The sequence below is a fragment of the Artemia franciscana genome, chromosome 4, assembly GCF_032884065.1.
Source record: "Artemia franciscana chromosome 4, ASM3288406v1, whole genome shotgun sequence".
Lineage (NCBI taxonomy): Eukaryota > Metazoa > Arthropoda > Branchiopoda > Anostraca > Artemiidae > Artemia > Artemia franciscana.
In genome coordinates, this window is record NC_088866.1 from 4,513,409 (window position 1) to 4,530,664 (window position 17,256).

The 17,256-nt window shown below is 34.6% G+C and overlaps 1 protein-coding gene across 1 annotated transcript in view; it reads right to left on the reverse strand.

Annotated features, from left to right (window-relative positions):
* Positions 1–16,730, reverse strand: part of LOC136025880 (NADPH--cytochrome P450 reductase-like) — a 116,208-nt gene extending 99,478 nt beyond the window's left edge. The window contains exons 1-2 of the mRNA XM_065701921.1: positions 16,540–16,730; positions 1,924–2,113 (exon numbers count right to left, since the gene is read on the reverse strand). Coding sequence (XP_065557993.1) covers positions 1,924–2,113; positions 16,540–16,694 — 345 coding nt within the window. The 5' untranslated portion in view covers positions 16,695–16,730. The remainder of the gene's footprint in view (positions 1–1,923; positions 2,114–16,539) is intronic.
* Between the last annotated feature and the right edge of the window lie 526 nt (positions 16,731–17,256).

Sequence of the window (17,256 nt, forward strand, 5' to 3'; positions counted from 1 at the left end):
AAAGAAGAAGATGAACAAAAACTTGTTCCAAAGAAAAGTCCAAAAGGTTCAATTTGAATTCAACAAATCTTCATTTTCTCGAGATTTTGCAGAGGAAATCGTAAAACATTTTTGGATAGATCATTTAAGAGTTTCTCATTCGAATTGCAGTTTTTGAGAAGAAGACGATAAAATTGAATACGAAAAGAATTAAGTAAGTCTCAAACATAATTAGAATATTCAAATATTTTATTATTACATAATTTTTATACAATTAAAAATAGTTAAATAATTTTAATTTGAAATTGTAAAAATTCAATAGATTATACTTTATAAATTCAATGCAGAGAACCTGAAAACAAAAGAAATAAAACTTTTCCTGAAAAAAATTTGAAGGGTACTACTTTTATCTACAATTTTCGAGGCTGCTGGAGAGCAATAAAAATGTGAACTCAAGCTATTCTTCAAAATGAGAATGGGCAAAAAATATGCTGTTGTTGGTAACATGAAACATTCTGTCTAATTATGTTTTGAACAAGGATAAAAAAAAAACAGATATAAAACTACAATGTTCTAAATAAGAATTTTTTTTCGGAATTTGGTCTCATTATATTTTTGGTCTTATTACACTCATTACATTTTTTCATATTTGCTCTCATTATATTTTAGAAAATTTCTGTTTTAAACAACAAATTAAAGTTATTTCTTTATATTGCAATATTAATGCCAATGTAAGCCCACGAGAAAACATATAAAAATAATTATGTGTAATTACTTATAAAGATATCTATGTATATAAAAATATATAAATATATAGGTGTATTTTATGCATTCTAATATTTATGGTCACTTGATCTATGACTCAGAAGATTTACTATTTACGCAAATTTTTGTGACCATGCTATACTCTTTGTGTGTCTTTACTCTTGGCTTTTAGAAAATGATCTGAGCCCGCATTTATTATTCCAGTATTGCAAGTTTCTTCTTTTTTTTGCCAAGTTCTTACTTTTTAAATTAACCGCTGGGTTTGACGCTATTGATATGGCGCGTACTTCGTAATATCATCAACAAGAATTTACTTCTGAAACGTGCTTCTGAAGCGTTACTTCTTTATGCTATTTGATATATGTATAATTAGTTATTTGTTTTACGCTCTGAATCCTATTGCTTTTTCTTTTTATTTTCCTTCCCTTTAACTCCTCTACTTTTTATAGTACGTCTTAAAATATAAAGGTAAAGAATACTAGACTTTACAGTCCCTATCGGCGGTACTGATCTCCGTTTCAATGCCCTCCAGCCAGACTGGAACACCATAACCCTCCAGTCCAGTTTCACTGCCCTCCAGCCAGATAGTCCAATGGGGGGTTAGGGTGTGCTTTTGCGCACGCACTTTGTGTATATTCCTCAAAATTTTCCAGATACCCATTTTAAGCTGGGTCAACTATGGCTGAGTTTACGGAGTCATGCCACTAACCTCTATTCCAACCTAAATAACCACCGATACCAGGACTCGAACCCCTGTCCTCACGGACAAAGGATTTCAAATCTAGTGTGCTAACCAATCGGACAGGAAGTCTCAAATTTCATCAAGCGAATTAATAGAAAACTCAACAAACTTAGTCCTTTGGCTAAAACTTAGTCCTTAGCCCTTTAAGCCCTAAACTTTTGCACATAGAAAGAAACTTTCAGGGAATTTATATATTACCAAAATTTAGCGAGTGAAAGTCAAAATTTACTTTAGCATTGATTTGAATGAGGGTTGAGCTAACTCTTCATATAATCGACCAATTTTCTTTATATTGCTCATTATACATGGTTGCATGTGCTCATTGTATGTGGGTCATTAATAAATGAATAAATAAATAAATAAATAAATAAATAAATAAATATATATATATATATATATATATATATATATATATATATATATATATATATATATACCATGTCATATTCTTCAGGGTCAGCAACCATGGCTTTCATTCCATAGCGCGCTGCTTCTTTGGCCAGTCGATTGGCAAATTCTTCGGCAGTGCCCGTTTGACTGCCATAAAAGACAACAATGTTTCGATTCTGATTCTTCATTTTGGAAATAAAACTTCTATCATCGGAGTGCATAGACGTCAGACGTGTTCTACGAATTTGATTAATAATTAATATAAATCAGTGACTAAAATATCAACTATTATAATGTCAACTATTATTAAATTGACCGAAGAACTGCCTGAACACAAACCGACTGCAGACGTTCTATAGCAGATTCCTCCTATTTATAATAAAATCTTGGAAGTAATTTTTTATATTAAGTATACTATGCTCATTTATGTTTGTTACAGTCCCCAAAAAACTCTTTACCACCTTGGAAAATTTTTCTATCATCACTCTGAAATTAAAAGCTGGCAATGGCTGGTCAGCTATCTCATATCTTAGTTGAAGTTTCTAGCTAAGACACTGCTGAAGGCTAACAGTCAGTAATGAAACTGAGAACACGTAAGAACGAGTCAAGGGAATTTACAGGAGGCCATGGCTTCGGCTCCTACCGAGGACAATTTTTCTACCACATTTATTTGTTATAAAGGTCGCAGGTTCATCAGACGTGCCCCGAAGCCCCGAAAAACTCCCTACCTAGAACTACCTACTCTAGAAGCTACCTGATACCCCCTAAAAACTTACTTTTAGCTATAGAAAAACACTTAAATGAAAAACTTGTGAAGGGCTCCAACCCCTTGGGATAACTTTCCGGCTAAACCAATGCTGAGGGCTCAAAATCCGTAATAAAACTGCGAACACGGCCGGAAAACAGTTAAGGAGTTTGCAAGAGGCCGTGGGTTCGACTCTCACAAAAGAATAAATTTACAGCAAATCCTGATGTTTGTCATGAAGGTCGCGGGCCTGTATATTTCAAGCATAACGGACTCATTAGCGTTTGCCAGGTATGTTTCCTAGAAAGCTCATGGTCCACCTAGAAATTTCTTCTATGATGGGGAAAACTCAAACGGAAACCTGGCAAAGACCCTTCGGATAACTTACTAGCTAAGCCAATGCTGAGCGCTCCAAATTCACAATACGTTGCAAATAGGACCGTAAAAACGATGGGGGTTGGTTCATTTCAAAACTATTTTTGCTACTATTGATAAGCATATTAGTTTATCATATTCATTCCTGGTATTCAAATCAGTTACTAACAACGTATTTTTTTTATACTCAGTAAATGACAATCAAACAAAATATTCTGTTCTTAACCATTCCTAATTCAATTCCTACATAGATGCTGAACCATGATTTCGAAATGAAACTCCCGTTTTTCTCATTTTTCCCATTTTTATTGGGAACACCCAATCAATTCTAATTGAATCTTATTGACAACACAAAGGAAAGTGAGCATTAATTACGATTTGTCTGGCATCAGTCCAGTCAACAATTTCAGGTTCAAGAATCAAAACATCGGAATATTACATTCCCTATAAAACAGTCATGACTTAGTGTATGCAGCTAGCCCATCAAAAACCTAATCAGGCTTGTTATACAACCAACTAGGCCGTATCCAGGGGTGTAAGGGGTTTGCCCCTCCCAAAACGTTTGTCCTACTCGTAAAAACGCAACAAAAACTGAATAAAAATAAACGTTTGATGAGTTTTTAAAGTTTTTTGTAGCCTCCCCCTCCCCGAAAAAAAATCCTTTTGTAGTCCCCCCCCCAAAAAAAAAATCCTGGATACAGCCCTGACAAACAAGTTCTGATGAACATCAATTTGAAGTCAGTAGTCGAATTGAAATGGTAAGAGATGCCGAGTTTTTGATCAATATGTATGGAAATTGAAACAAAAATTGGATAACAATTTTTGGTGCAGCTTCCACACAACTAGAGAAAACAATAATAATTTAATCTTCGCTAGCTGAACTATTCAACGTCAGCATGAAAATAATTATGTTGTGGCTGCAACACTTATCTCGTCCTATTTTTTCCCATTTCAGATATCGATATCGCCATCGCCGGTTTCAGTTCATTTATTTAGCAAAATATTTACAGTATACACAACAACCTAAAACTCTTCTGGGTTGCCCAAGAGCCTGACACAATGCTGTCCAAAGGGACAGTCCAGTAAACATGAGAAACAAATCCAAAATTTGCTCTATTCCAAATTTCACTAATCAACCTACCAACTAACAGAAGCGTCACCCAATTAGCAATAATTTAAATCACCAGATACTAATACATCCTCCTCCCCCGACTCCCAAACCAAAAAATATATATTAATATTTTTTTTCTTTACAGATTAAAAACTACATTATTGTATAATTCATACTTTAAGTAATACTGACTACTCTTGACTATTCACCTCATTCCACAAACTAATAATTATGTGCACAAAGGAATGTTTCGATGTGGACGTTATCAAAAGAATAGTTAGAGTCTAACCTTTAAAATCTGGATTTCAGACTGTGTTTATAAATATGGTATTACATTTTGGAAAGCTGCGTGCAATTCTTGGCGGAGGCCAAAAAGGATTTGTCCTTGAGCCATCGTAAGAGCTGAAGAACAGTTTAAAAAACTATATATGAGAGGACTATCTTAACTTACTCCACAAGCTTTTGTTTGTTCCCCATGATTTTTCTTTCTAATGGAGACCCCAATTCAAGCTGGCAAGCAGAGAGTTACCAGCGTCAAACTGAAGTTGCATTTAAGTCAAAAAGCGCAGGTTAATAGCAGAAAAAAAATCTGCTATCATTTCATTGCCGATATCCAGTTCTACATACCAATCTAGATATCAAATCAAAACTTTTTTAATTTAGTGTAAAGGTTTTTTAGTAGATTAAAAGGATTCAACACCTTAAATCATTTTGGGAGCCTCAACGTAGGCTGACCATCTCAAAGACAAGGTATAAAAATACCTAATACCTAAAAGGTATGCTAGAACATTTTTAGAAACTGCCCTTTCCGGAGCTTTAAAAAGGAAATCCTGCTCCAATTAATCGAAAAACCAAATTCACTCTAACTAATGATGCTAAGTTTCATTAAACCTGAATATTTCTATCTCTGACTCAAAACGAGAGAAGCTAAACGGTTTTTCTAAGATTTTTGGAAAAGTAGGCGTCAGCTTTTAGTTTTCTGTCATTTATTCGGATCTCTTATCCAGAATCTACAACTTTGACAAGGCCGCCAATTAATTATGAATAGTTTGGTCACACAAACTAAAAAAGCTTGTAATGGAAAAAACACGGGGACTCTTTAGAGTATCAAATCCCCTCAACAACACATTAACAAGCAAGTCCAGATACTCCTCTAAAAAAGTTAAAAATAATAATATAATTCCGGCTCAATGAATGAATGGATGCAAGTTACAACAGCAGTCTCGTCGCCCGTTTTCAGGTGGAACATATACCTTAAGATGTGCAACAATTCCCTATAAATCCTCACATTCTCCTTTGTAACTCTGTCCTCTTGTACGAATAAAGGAACTCTTATTCCTAATGGCTCTTACTAAGTAGAGATATTAGAAAGTTGGTCTACAGAAAAAAATCAACTTTTGAACTAAGAGACCCATAATTTATTTTTAACGCTATTCACTGACCCTTGAAGAGCTGATCAAAGAATATTTTTACGAAAATTTTTAAGATTCTGGCGCTGCGTGCCCCAGCAACACTATTAATAGTGCTAGTCCCCCCTAAGCCTACCTGAACCCCCCCCCCTAAACTCTTTTAGAACAGACGTACAAACAAACAAACAAATAAGCAAACAAACAAATTTTTTTTTAGTTTTTTTCTTTTGATGTTAGTTTTTTTTTTTGTTTTTTTTTTTAGTACAGACGCACAAACAAACAAACAAACAGTATATTTTATATATATTTAGATATATAAATAGATATATATGGAATATTTTTGTTGCAAAAACTAAAATTTATTTTTAGAAATTGGAAAGTCACTAAGTAGCATACAAAAATGACTGACTGACTTGTTGATCTCACCATATATTCCCTGTATCCCGGTCGTGATTTGTGTCCGGGTGTCCCAGTCTGTAATTTCTCTTTGAGGTTCCCGGTCGTCATTTATATTCCCTGTGTCCCGGTCGTCATTTGTGTCCCGGTGTCCCGGTATGTAATTTCATCAGTTGACAAACATGACGTCAGTCGACAAACAACTTCATGACGCATACAGCTCAATCCTTATAATGACGTCAGTCGACAAACATGACGTCAGTCGACACACAAACATAACGTCACTAGAAAACACACACACACAGACAACTTATTTATATATATATATATATATATATATATATATATATATATATATATATATATATATATATATATATATATATATATATATATATATATATATATATATATATATATATATATATATATATATATATATATATATATATATATATATATATATATATCTTATATATATAAAAATAAGTTGTCTGTGGATGTGTGGGTCTGTCTGTCGGGTGACGTCATGTTTGTGTGTTGACTGACGTCATGAAGTTAGTTGTCGTCATTTTTGTTATGACGGTGACGCCATTAAAGATATTTAAGACATGCGTTCACGTAGAAATCTATTAATGTTTAACTGTAAAATGATTGATGAACTTACAATGGCAGCACCCGAGGAAGATGCTCAAAGAGTCTATGCCAAAAAACTTGCTGCTGATAGAGAAAGTAAGAAAAGAAAGCGTGCCGAGGAATCAAAAGAACAGCAAGGAAACAGGCTTGAGGCTGATAGAGAAAGTAAGAAAAGAAAGCGTGCCGAGGAATCAAAAGAACAACAAGGAAACAGGCTTGAGGCTGATAGAGAAAGAAAGAACAGAAAGCGTGCCGAGGAACTACCAGAGCAACGCGAAACCAGACTTGCTGCTAAAAGAGAAAGTGAAAAAAGAAGGCGTGCCGAGGAACTACCAGAGCAACATGAAACCAGACTTGCTGCTAAAAGAGAAAGTGAAAAAAGAAGGCATGCCGAGGAACTACCAGAGCAACATGAAACCAGACTTGCTGCTAAAAGAGAAAGTGAAAAAAGAAGGCGTGCCGAGGAATCACAAGAACAGCAAGAAATCAGGCTTGCTGCTGATAGAGAAAGTAAGAAAAGAAAGCGTGCCGAGGAATCAGAGCAGCCTGAAAGTTATCGCCTGGCATTCAGGTACAGCCCAGTCGATGATTATAGCTTGAGTAGATGTGTTCAACTCGGGACTATGTCTAAAATTTGTCCCTATTGCAAGGCCTTGAAATTCAATGGTGAAACCATGGGAATGTGCTGCGCCTCAGGAAAAGTTAAACTTCCTCTATTGGCTGAACCACCAGAGCCATTTAAGACTTTCCTTACTGGAACTACGTCAGAATATAAGCGTTTTTTGTCACAAATCATAAAATATAACTCATGTTTCCAAATGACGTCGTTTGGAGCTCAAATCGAAAATCCAGATCAATTTATGTCTACTTTCAAAGTAAAAGGGCAAATTTATCATAGAGCAGGGTCCCTTCTACCATTCTCAGGCGAGAATCATAAATTTTTACAATTGTACTTCATCAGTGATAGAAATTCTGAATTGAATGCACGTTGCGAAATTTCTCCCAACGTTGAAAGGAAAATCGTTCCCAATTGCAAAATCTTTTCCCATAATTTAGTGCGTCTGTTCAAAACAGCCATCGATTTGATGCCTACTGATACGCATAAAATTGTCATTTCCGCTGACAAAACGCCTCCTGGCCAACATGTACGTAGATACAATGCTCCAACTATCGATGAAGTGGCAATCGTTATGGTCGGTGATCAGTTTTTACCTCGAGATATTATTCTTCATAAGCGAAACGCTCAGTTGTTAAGAATTGCTGAAACTCATCGATGCTACGATGCCCTACAATATCCTATCATTTTTCGGGATGGAGCCGACGGCTATCACTTTAATATTAAATTGATGAATCCAGCCACTAACAAAAAAATGAATAAGAAATGCAGTCCAATGCATTATTATTCCTATAGACTAATGATTCGGCAGGATGAAGAAAATTATATTTTAAAATGCCGTCAATTGTTTCACCAATTCGTCGTTGATATGTATGCTAAAATTGAATCAGAACGTTTGCTATATATCCGCCTGAATCAGACCAAGCTCCGCTCTGAACAATACATTCATTTGCGAGATGCAGTTATAAATGACGGTAATACCACAAACGTTGGAAGATTAACAATTTTACCTTCGTCATATGCTGGCACTCCCCGTCATATGCATGAATATGCTCAAGATGCTATTGCGTATGTTCGTCTCTATGGTCGTCCAGATTTATTTATTACATTTACATGTAATCAATCTTGGGACGAGATACTGCAGCTTTTACTTCAAGGACAATCGGCGGTTCATAGACATGACATTACGGCCCGTGTCTTCCGGCAAAAGTTGAAATCACTGATAAACTACATAGTAAATTTTGAAGTGTTTGGGTCAGTGCGATGCTGGATGTACTCAGTGGAATGGCAAAAACAAGGTTTGCCACACGCACATATACTAATCTGGCTACATAAAAAAATTACTTCGAACGAAATTGATGATGTGATTTCCGCTGAAATACCTGATGAAAATGTCGATAAGGGGTTACATGATATTATTGTAAAAAATATGATACATGGACCTTGCGGTGCACTGAACGAAAATTCACCATGCATGGCCAAAGGAAAGTGCACAAAGCAATATCCTCGATTTTTAGTATCCAACACAATTACTGGCAATGATGGTTACCGACAATATAGAAGAAGATCTACTGAAGATGGCGGTAAAACAGCAATAATAAAGAAGCGTAACGGTACCACCATCGAAGTAGATAACCAGTGGGTTGTTCCATATTCTCCATTATTATCAAAAACATTTAATGCACACATAAACGTTGAATACTGTAACTCCGTAAAGACAATCAAATACATATGTAAATACGTCAACAAAGGCAGTGACTTGCAGCCCGAAATCAAAGATATCGACGAATCGTACAATATCAGGCTGGAAGATACATAAGCACTAATGAAGCTGTTTGGCAAATTCTTTCATTTCCGATACATGAACGTAGTCCAGCTGTTGTTCATTTAGCGGTACATTTAGAGAATGGTCAACGTGTTTATTTCTCGGAAACCAACGTGCAACAAAGAGCCCTGAATCCACCGGATACAAAGTTAACCGGTTTCTTTTCGCTTTGCAAAAATGATTCTTTTGCAAAAAAACTGCTATATACTGAAGTGCCTTCGTATTACACGTGGAATACTAAAAATAAAGTATTTGAACGTCGAAAACAGGGTAAGTCAGTCGACGGCCAACCTACCATCTTCAAAGATACCACGATAGGAAGACTCTACACCGTTCACCCCAATCAACATGAATGCTTCTTTCTACACCTGCTTTTGGTGAATGTACCCGGTCCGACATCCTTTGAGTATTTGAGAACAGTAAACGGTACTATACATGACACTTACCGTAGTGCCTGCCAAGCTCTGAATTTATTGGAGAATGACCAACACTGGGATAACTGCATCAATGACGCGTGCAAAACGTCAACTCCAAGTCAAATTCGTGCATTGTTTGGCATCACTTTAACAACTTGCTCTCCATCAGCTCCTACAGAGTTATGGGAAAAATATAAGTCAAAAATGTCCGAAGATATACTCCATCGAAAACAGTTAGAGACGTCAGATATGACTTTTGATTTTACATCAGAAATTTATAACTACACTTTAGTTATTATAGAAGATTTATGCGTACGTATGGCAAACAAACCTCTTCAGGATTTGGGAATGCCTTCACCTAACCGTATCGCTGCTGTTTCGACATGTGTAGAATTGGATCGTGAACAAAGTTACAGTACGAGTGATCTATTGTCGTATGTACAAAATAACATTTCCAAGTTAACGTCGGAACAAAAAGACATTTATGATACGATAATGCATTGTGTCGATGATAACGTTGGAGAAATTTTCTTTTTGGATGCGCCAGGAGGTATTGGTAAAACGTTTGTGATAAAACTGATTCTGGCATCAATTCGATCAAAAAATGATATAGCGTTGGCAATTGCGTCGTCCGGAATAGCCGCAACATTGCTGCCTGGTGGAAGAACTGCTCATTCCGCTTTGAAATTGCCTCTGAATTTGCATTCTACAGACACTCCCACGTGCAATATTTCCAAATCATCTGGGATGGGTAAAGTATTGCAGCAATGCAAACTTATTATTTGGGATGAGTGCACAATGGCACACAAAAAATCGCTCGAGGCTCTGGATCAATGCTTGAAAGATTTGCGAGGGAAGTCGAAACCCTTTGGCAGCACATTAATATTGCTTGCGGGAGATTTCAGGCAAACATTACCTATAATACCTAGATCAACTCCTGCAGACGAAATGAATGCTTGCCTGAAAAATTCTAATTTATGGGCACACGTAAAAACATTAAAATTAACTACAAATATGCGTGTTCGATTGCAAAACGATGACTCTGGTCAAACATTTTCAGATCAATTGCTGGCAATTGGAAACGGAAAGCTCCCAGTAGACTCAATTTCAGGACGTATACAACTACCTGCTGATTTCTGTAATTTAGTGACGTCCAAAAATGAATTGATTGAAAAAGTATTTCCGAATATTCTAAACAATTATAAAAATAATAAATGGCTAAGTGAAAGAGCGATTCTTGCACCCAAAAATATAGACGTCCACGAAATCAACAACATTGTTTTGACCAAGATTCGAGACCAGGCAGTCCTTTACAAGTCAGTCGACACAGTTTTGGAACCAAATGAAGCGGTTAATTATCCATCTGAATTTTTGAATTCCGTGGATCTTTCAAGGTTTCCACCATACGTGCTACAACTAAAAATAGGCGTACCAATAATACTTTTAAGAAATATCAACCCAGCAAAGCTTTGCAATGGCACGCGACTTGCCGTAAAAAAAAACAATGGAAAACCTAACAGAGGCCACAATCTTGAAAGGGCCTTTTGAGGGTGAGGCAGTTCTTATTCCTCGCATTCCCATGATTCCAACGGATCTGCCTTTTCAATTTAAAAGATTGCAATTCCCAATTCGATTAGCATTTGCAATCACCATTAGCAAAGCTCAAGGTCAATCATCAGAAAAATGAGGTATAGATCTTAATACTGATTGTTTTTCCCATGGACAATTGTACGTTGCATGTTCGAGGGTCGGTAAACCTGACAATCATTTATACGCAGCGACAATTGGACAGCGAAGAATGTTGTATATTCGCAAGTTTTACGCAGTTAATTTGTATTGTATCTATCTATCTATCTATCTATATAAAAACGAGTTGTGTGTATGCATGTTTGTTTGTTTGTAAAAAGAGCGTTTGCATATGACGTCATTATTAGTACATAAGGCTTTGTATATGCACAGACAATGGGAAAGCCAAGAATGTTGTATATTCGCAATTTTTACGTAGTTTGAAACACATATATAAATCTATCTATATTCACAGGTGGGACACAGGGACACAACTACAATGGCGCGTAACTAATATGGCGCGTAACGACTTACGCGCGTGGGGGGGCTTGGGGGGGGCGAAGCGCCACCCCAACAGCTAGTATATATATATATATATATATATATATATATATATATATATATATATATATATATATATATATATATATATATATATATATATATATATATATATACATATATATATATATATATATATATATATATATATATATATATATATATATATATATATATATATATATATATATATATATATATATATATATATATATATATATATATATATATGTATACTAGCTATTAGGGTGGCGCTTCGCGCCACCCCATCACCTAGTTGATGGGGCACTTCGCGCCCCCCCAGGCCCCCCCGTGCGTAAGTCGTTACGCGCCATATTAGTTACGCGCCATTGTAGTTGTGTCCCTGTGTCCCACCTGTGAATAGAAATAGATATAAATATATGTTTTTAACTACGTAAAACATGCGAATATACAACATTCTTCGCTGTCCCATTGTCTGTGCATATAAATAGATTGTCAGGTTTACTGACTCTTGTTCATGCAACATATAATTGTCCATGGGAAAAACAATCCGTATTCAGATCTATACCTCATTATTTTAATGATGTGTCCCTGGCCGTCATTTATATTCCCTGTGTCCCGGTCGTCATTTGTGTCCCGGTGTCCCAGTTTGTAATTTCTCTTTGAGCGTCCCGGTCGTCATTTATATTCCCTGTGTCCCGGTCGTCATTTGTGTCCCGGTTTGTAATTTCTATTCGAACAATCCCTGTGTCCCGGTCGTCATTTATATATCACGCCTGTGCCCCCGGCTTCCTCGTTGTAGTTGTGTCCCTGTGTCCCGGTCGTCATTTATATTCCCTGTGTCCCGGTCGTGATTTGTGTCCGGGTGTCCCAGTCTGTAATTTCTCTTTGAGGTTCCCGGTCGTCACTTATATTCCCTGTGTCTCGGTCGTCATTTGTGTCCCGGTCTTTAATTTCTCTTTGAGTGTTTTTTCTTTTTAGTTTTTTTTAGTTTTTTACCTTTTTTCTTTTTTCAGTTTTCTTTTTCTTCTTTATTTTTCAGCGTCACTATGAAGTATATATCGACGAACCTTTGTTTTTTTAACTTAAATCTGGTAGGCATTGATGACCTTATCCAAGTCAAAGTCCCAAACCCAATCATCATCGCAATCATTTTCAGTTTTGATGTTTTGACTCTCGCTGTCCAGGTGGATTTTCATCTAACTGCGCGGTTTTGCGTTCTTTAGCCGCAAGCCTGTTTTCTTACTGTTCTTGTGATTCCCCGGCACGCTTTCTTTTCTTACTTTCTCTATCAGCTGCAAGCCTGTTTTCTTGCTGTTCTTGTGATTCCTCGGAACGCTTTCTTTTCTTACTTTCTCTATCAGCAGCAAGTTTTTTGGCATAAACTCTTTGAGCAGCTTCCTCGGCTGTTGCCATTGTAGGTTCTTCAGTCATTTTACAATTAAACATTTTTCCATGAACAAATGTCTTAAATACCGTTAATGACGTCACCGTCATAGCAAAAATGACGACAACTAACTTCATGACGTCAGTAGACACAGAAACATGACGTAACCTGACAGACAGACACACAGACAGACAACTTATTTTTATATATATAGATATATATATATGTATATATGCATATATATATATATATATATATATATATATATATATATATATATATATATATATACTAGCTGTTGAGGTGGCACTTCCCGCCACCCCAACACCTACTTGGTGGGGTACTTCGCACCCCCCCCAAGTCCCCCCACGCGCGTAAGTCGTTACGCGCCATTGTAGTTGCGTCCCTGTGTCCCACCTGTGAATAGATATATATATATATATATATATATATATATATATATATATATATATATATATATATATATATATATATATATATATATATATATATATATATACATATATATATATATATATATATATATATATATATATATATATATATATGTATGTTTTTAAATACGTGAAACATGCGAATATACAACATTTTTCGCTGTCCCATTGTCTGTGCATATAAATAGATTGTCAGTTTCACTGACTCTTGAACATGCAACATATAATTGTCCATGGGAAAAACAATCCGTATTAAGATCTATACCTCATTATTCTAATGATGTGTCCCTGTGTCCCGGTCGTCATTTATATTCCCTGTGTCCCGGTCGTCATTTGTGTCCCGGTATCCCAGTTTGTAATTTCTCTTTGAGTGTTCCGGTCGTCATTTATATTCACTGTGTCCCGGTCTGTAATTTCTATTCGAACAATCCCTGTGTCCCGGTCGTCATTTATATATCACGCCTGTGCCCCCGGTGTCCCCGTTGTAGTTATGTCCCTATGTCCCGGTCGTCATCTATATTCCCTGTGTCCCGGTCGTGATTTTTGTCCGGGTGTCCCAGTCTGTAATTTCTCTTTGAGGTTCCCGGTCGTCATTTATATTCCCTGTGTCACGGTCGTCATTTGTGTCCCGGTATATAATTTCATCAGTTGACAAACATGACGTCAGTCGACATAAAAACATGACGTCACTCGACACACACACAGACAACTTATTTTTATATATATACTAGCGGTTGGGGTGGCGCTTCGCGCCACCCCAACACCTAGTTGGTGGGGGCGCTTCGCGCCCCCCCCAAGCCCCCCCGCGCGCGTAAGTCGTTACGCGCCATAATAGTTACGGGCCATTGTAGTTGTGTCCCTATGTCCCACCTGTGAATATAGATATATATATATATATATATATGGTTTTAACTACGTAAAACTTGCGAATATACAACATTCTTTGCTGTCCCATTGTCTTTGCATATAAATAGATTGTCAGGTTTACCGACTCTTGAACATGCAGATTGCTAATCGACCATTCCCTGTCCCGGTGTCCCGGTCGTCATTTACATCCCCCTGTTTCCCCCGGTGTCCCTGTTGTAGTTGTGTCCCTGTGTCCCGGTCGTCATTTATATTCCCTGTGTCCCGGTCGTCATTTGTATCCCGGTGTCCCGGTCTGTATATACATTCGTTTTTTAGTTTTGTTTTTCTCCTTTATTTTTTTCCTTTTTTTTCTTTTTTAGCTTATTTAGATTTTTAGATTTTTTAGTTTTTTTATTAGTTTTTAGTTTTTTTTTTCTTTTTAGTTTTTTCGTCCCGGTCGTCATTTATATCCCCCTGTTTCTCCCGGTGTCCCCGTTGTAGTTGTGTCCCTGTGTCCCGGTCGCCATTTATATTCCCTGTGTCCCGGTCGTCATTTTTATCCCGGTGTACCGGTCTGTATATACATTCGTTTTTTAGTTTTGTTTTTCTCCTTTATTTTTTTCCTTTTTTTCTTTTTTAGTTTATTATTTTTTCCTTTTTTTCTTTTTAGTTTTTTATTGGTTTTTACCTTTATGTTAGCTTATTTTTCAGTTTTTTCCTTTTTTTTTAGTTTTTTTTTTATTTTTTATTTTTTTTTAGTTTTTTACCTTTTTTTAGTTTTTTTAGTTTTTTTAGTTTTTTAGCTTTTTTACTTTTTTTATTAGTTTTTAGTTTTTTTGTAGTTTTTGCCTTTTTTTAGTTTTTTCAGTTTTTTTTTTAGTTTTTTATTGGTTTTTACCTTTATTTTAGCTTATTTTTCAGTTTTTTCCTTTTTTTTAGTTTTTTTTAGTTTTTAGTTTTTTTAGTTTTTTACCTTTTTTTAGTTTTTTTAGTTTTTTTAGTTTTTTAGCTTTTTTATTTTTTTTATGTTTTTAGTTTTTTTTGTAGTTTTTGCCTTTTTTTTAGTTTTTTTAGTTTTTTAGCTTTTTTATTAGTTTTTAGTTTTTTTTGTAGTTTTTGCCTTTTTTTTAGTTTTTTTAGTTTTTTAGCTTTTTTATTTTTTTTATTAGTTTTTAGTTTTTTTTGTAGTTTTTGCCTTTTTTTAGTTTTTTCAGTTTTGACGTCACCTGATCCAGTTTTTTCAGGTGACGTCACCTGATCCACGATCCACAGATCCACAGACAACTTATTTTTATATATATAGATAGTTTTTTTTTTTTTACTTATGTCCTGGTCGTCATTTATACTCCCTGTGTCCCGGTGCTTTGTTGATTGCTAATCGAACATTCCTTTTGTCCTGGTCGCTTTCTCTTTGAGTTTCGTCATTTATTTTTTTCTTTTTTAGTTCTTTTAGTTTTTACCTTTTTTAGTTTTTTTTAGTTTTTTAGATGAAAATTTTTTTTAGTTTTTTCCTTTTTTTCTTTTTAGTTTTTTATTGGTTTTTACCTTTATTTTAGCTTATTTTTCAGTTTTTTCCTTTTTTTTAGTTTTTTTTAATTTTTTATTTTTTTTAGTTTTTTACCTTTTTTTAGTTTTTTTAGTTTTTTTAGTTTTTTACTTTTTTTATTAGTTTTTAGTTTTTTTTTTGTAGTTTTTGCCTTTTTTTAGTTTTTTCAGTTTTTTTTTTAGTTTTTTATTGGTTTTTACCTTTATTTTAGCTTATTTTTCAGTTTTTTCCTTTTTTTTTAGTTTTTTTTAGTTTTTAGTTTCTTTAGTTTTTTACCTTTTTTTAGTTTTTTTAGTTTTTTTAGTTTTTTAGCTTTTTTATTTTTTTTATTAGTTTTTAGTTTTTTTTGTAGTTTTTGCCTTTTTTTAGTTTTTTTAGTTTCTTAGCTTTTTATTAGTTTTTAGTTTTTTTTGTAGTTTTTGCCTTTTTTTAGTTTTTTTAGTTTCTTAGCTTTTTTATTAGTTTTTAGTTTTTTTTGTAGTTTTTGCCTTTTTTTAGTTTTTTTAGTTTTTTAGCTTTTTTATTTTTTTTATTAGTTTTTAGTTTTTTTTGTAGTTTTTGCCTTTTTTTAGTTTTTTCAGTTTTGACGTCACCTGATCCAGTTTTTTCAGGTGACGTCACCTGATCCATCCATCCACAGACAGACAGACAACTTATTTTTATATAGATAGATATATATATATATATATATATATATATATATATATATATATATATATATATATTGTTATAGATTTTAAATCTCCTCCTCTGAGCACAACGCTACAGAAAAAAGTAAAAATTGAACTTACTCAATCTTAAAACTATTTTCCGGTGGTGGGCTAGAAGATGACTCAAATTTTTTCTTCACCAGCCAAAAAACACCAAATGTAGCTGCTCCAACCAGGATAGTTATGTCCAAAACTCCAAACATTGGAGCTACCGTTACAATAGCTTCTTGAGACATAATTATTTGTTGTTCTGAAAAAGAAAAACAACTAGATTTTTTACATTTGTCCAAGAAATGTAAGAAAATTTATTTTCACGGATATAGAAACAAAAAAATAAAGCGAAGGGCCTAAGTTTAAAAATATATTTGTCTATCATAAGCACCAACTATGAGTAGAGGGAGGAGCTAGAAAGTTCAAGAGCCAGCTATTCCCCCAAAAAATATTGCTTTGGAGGCTCAACCCAAATAATAAAAAGCTTGGAAAGGTTTTACAAAACCTACAAATGTTTAGTCTTATTACTGCAAGTTGATTAGATTTAGAATGATCTGCCGCTGATAGTTCATGAGAACAATTTGAATAATAATGTACGTACATTACAATAATAAATTTGTATAAGAATAAAAAAAAGAATAATTGAGAAGTACAATATACTACAACTATTGGTAATATTACAAAAGAAATTCGTAATATTTCGGTATAACACAGATACTAAATAACAATAAACAAATATATATCATTTGATTCCTCATTCAACACTTCTGTATAACAAATTTTATAACAACAACTCAACACTTCTAT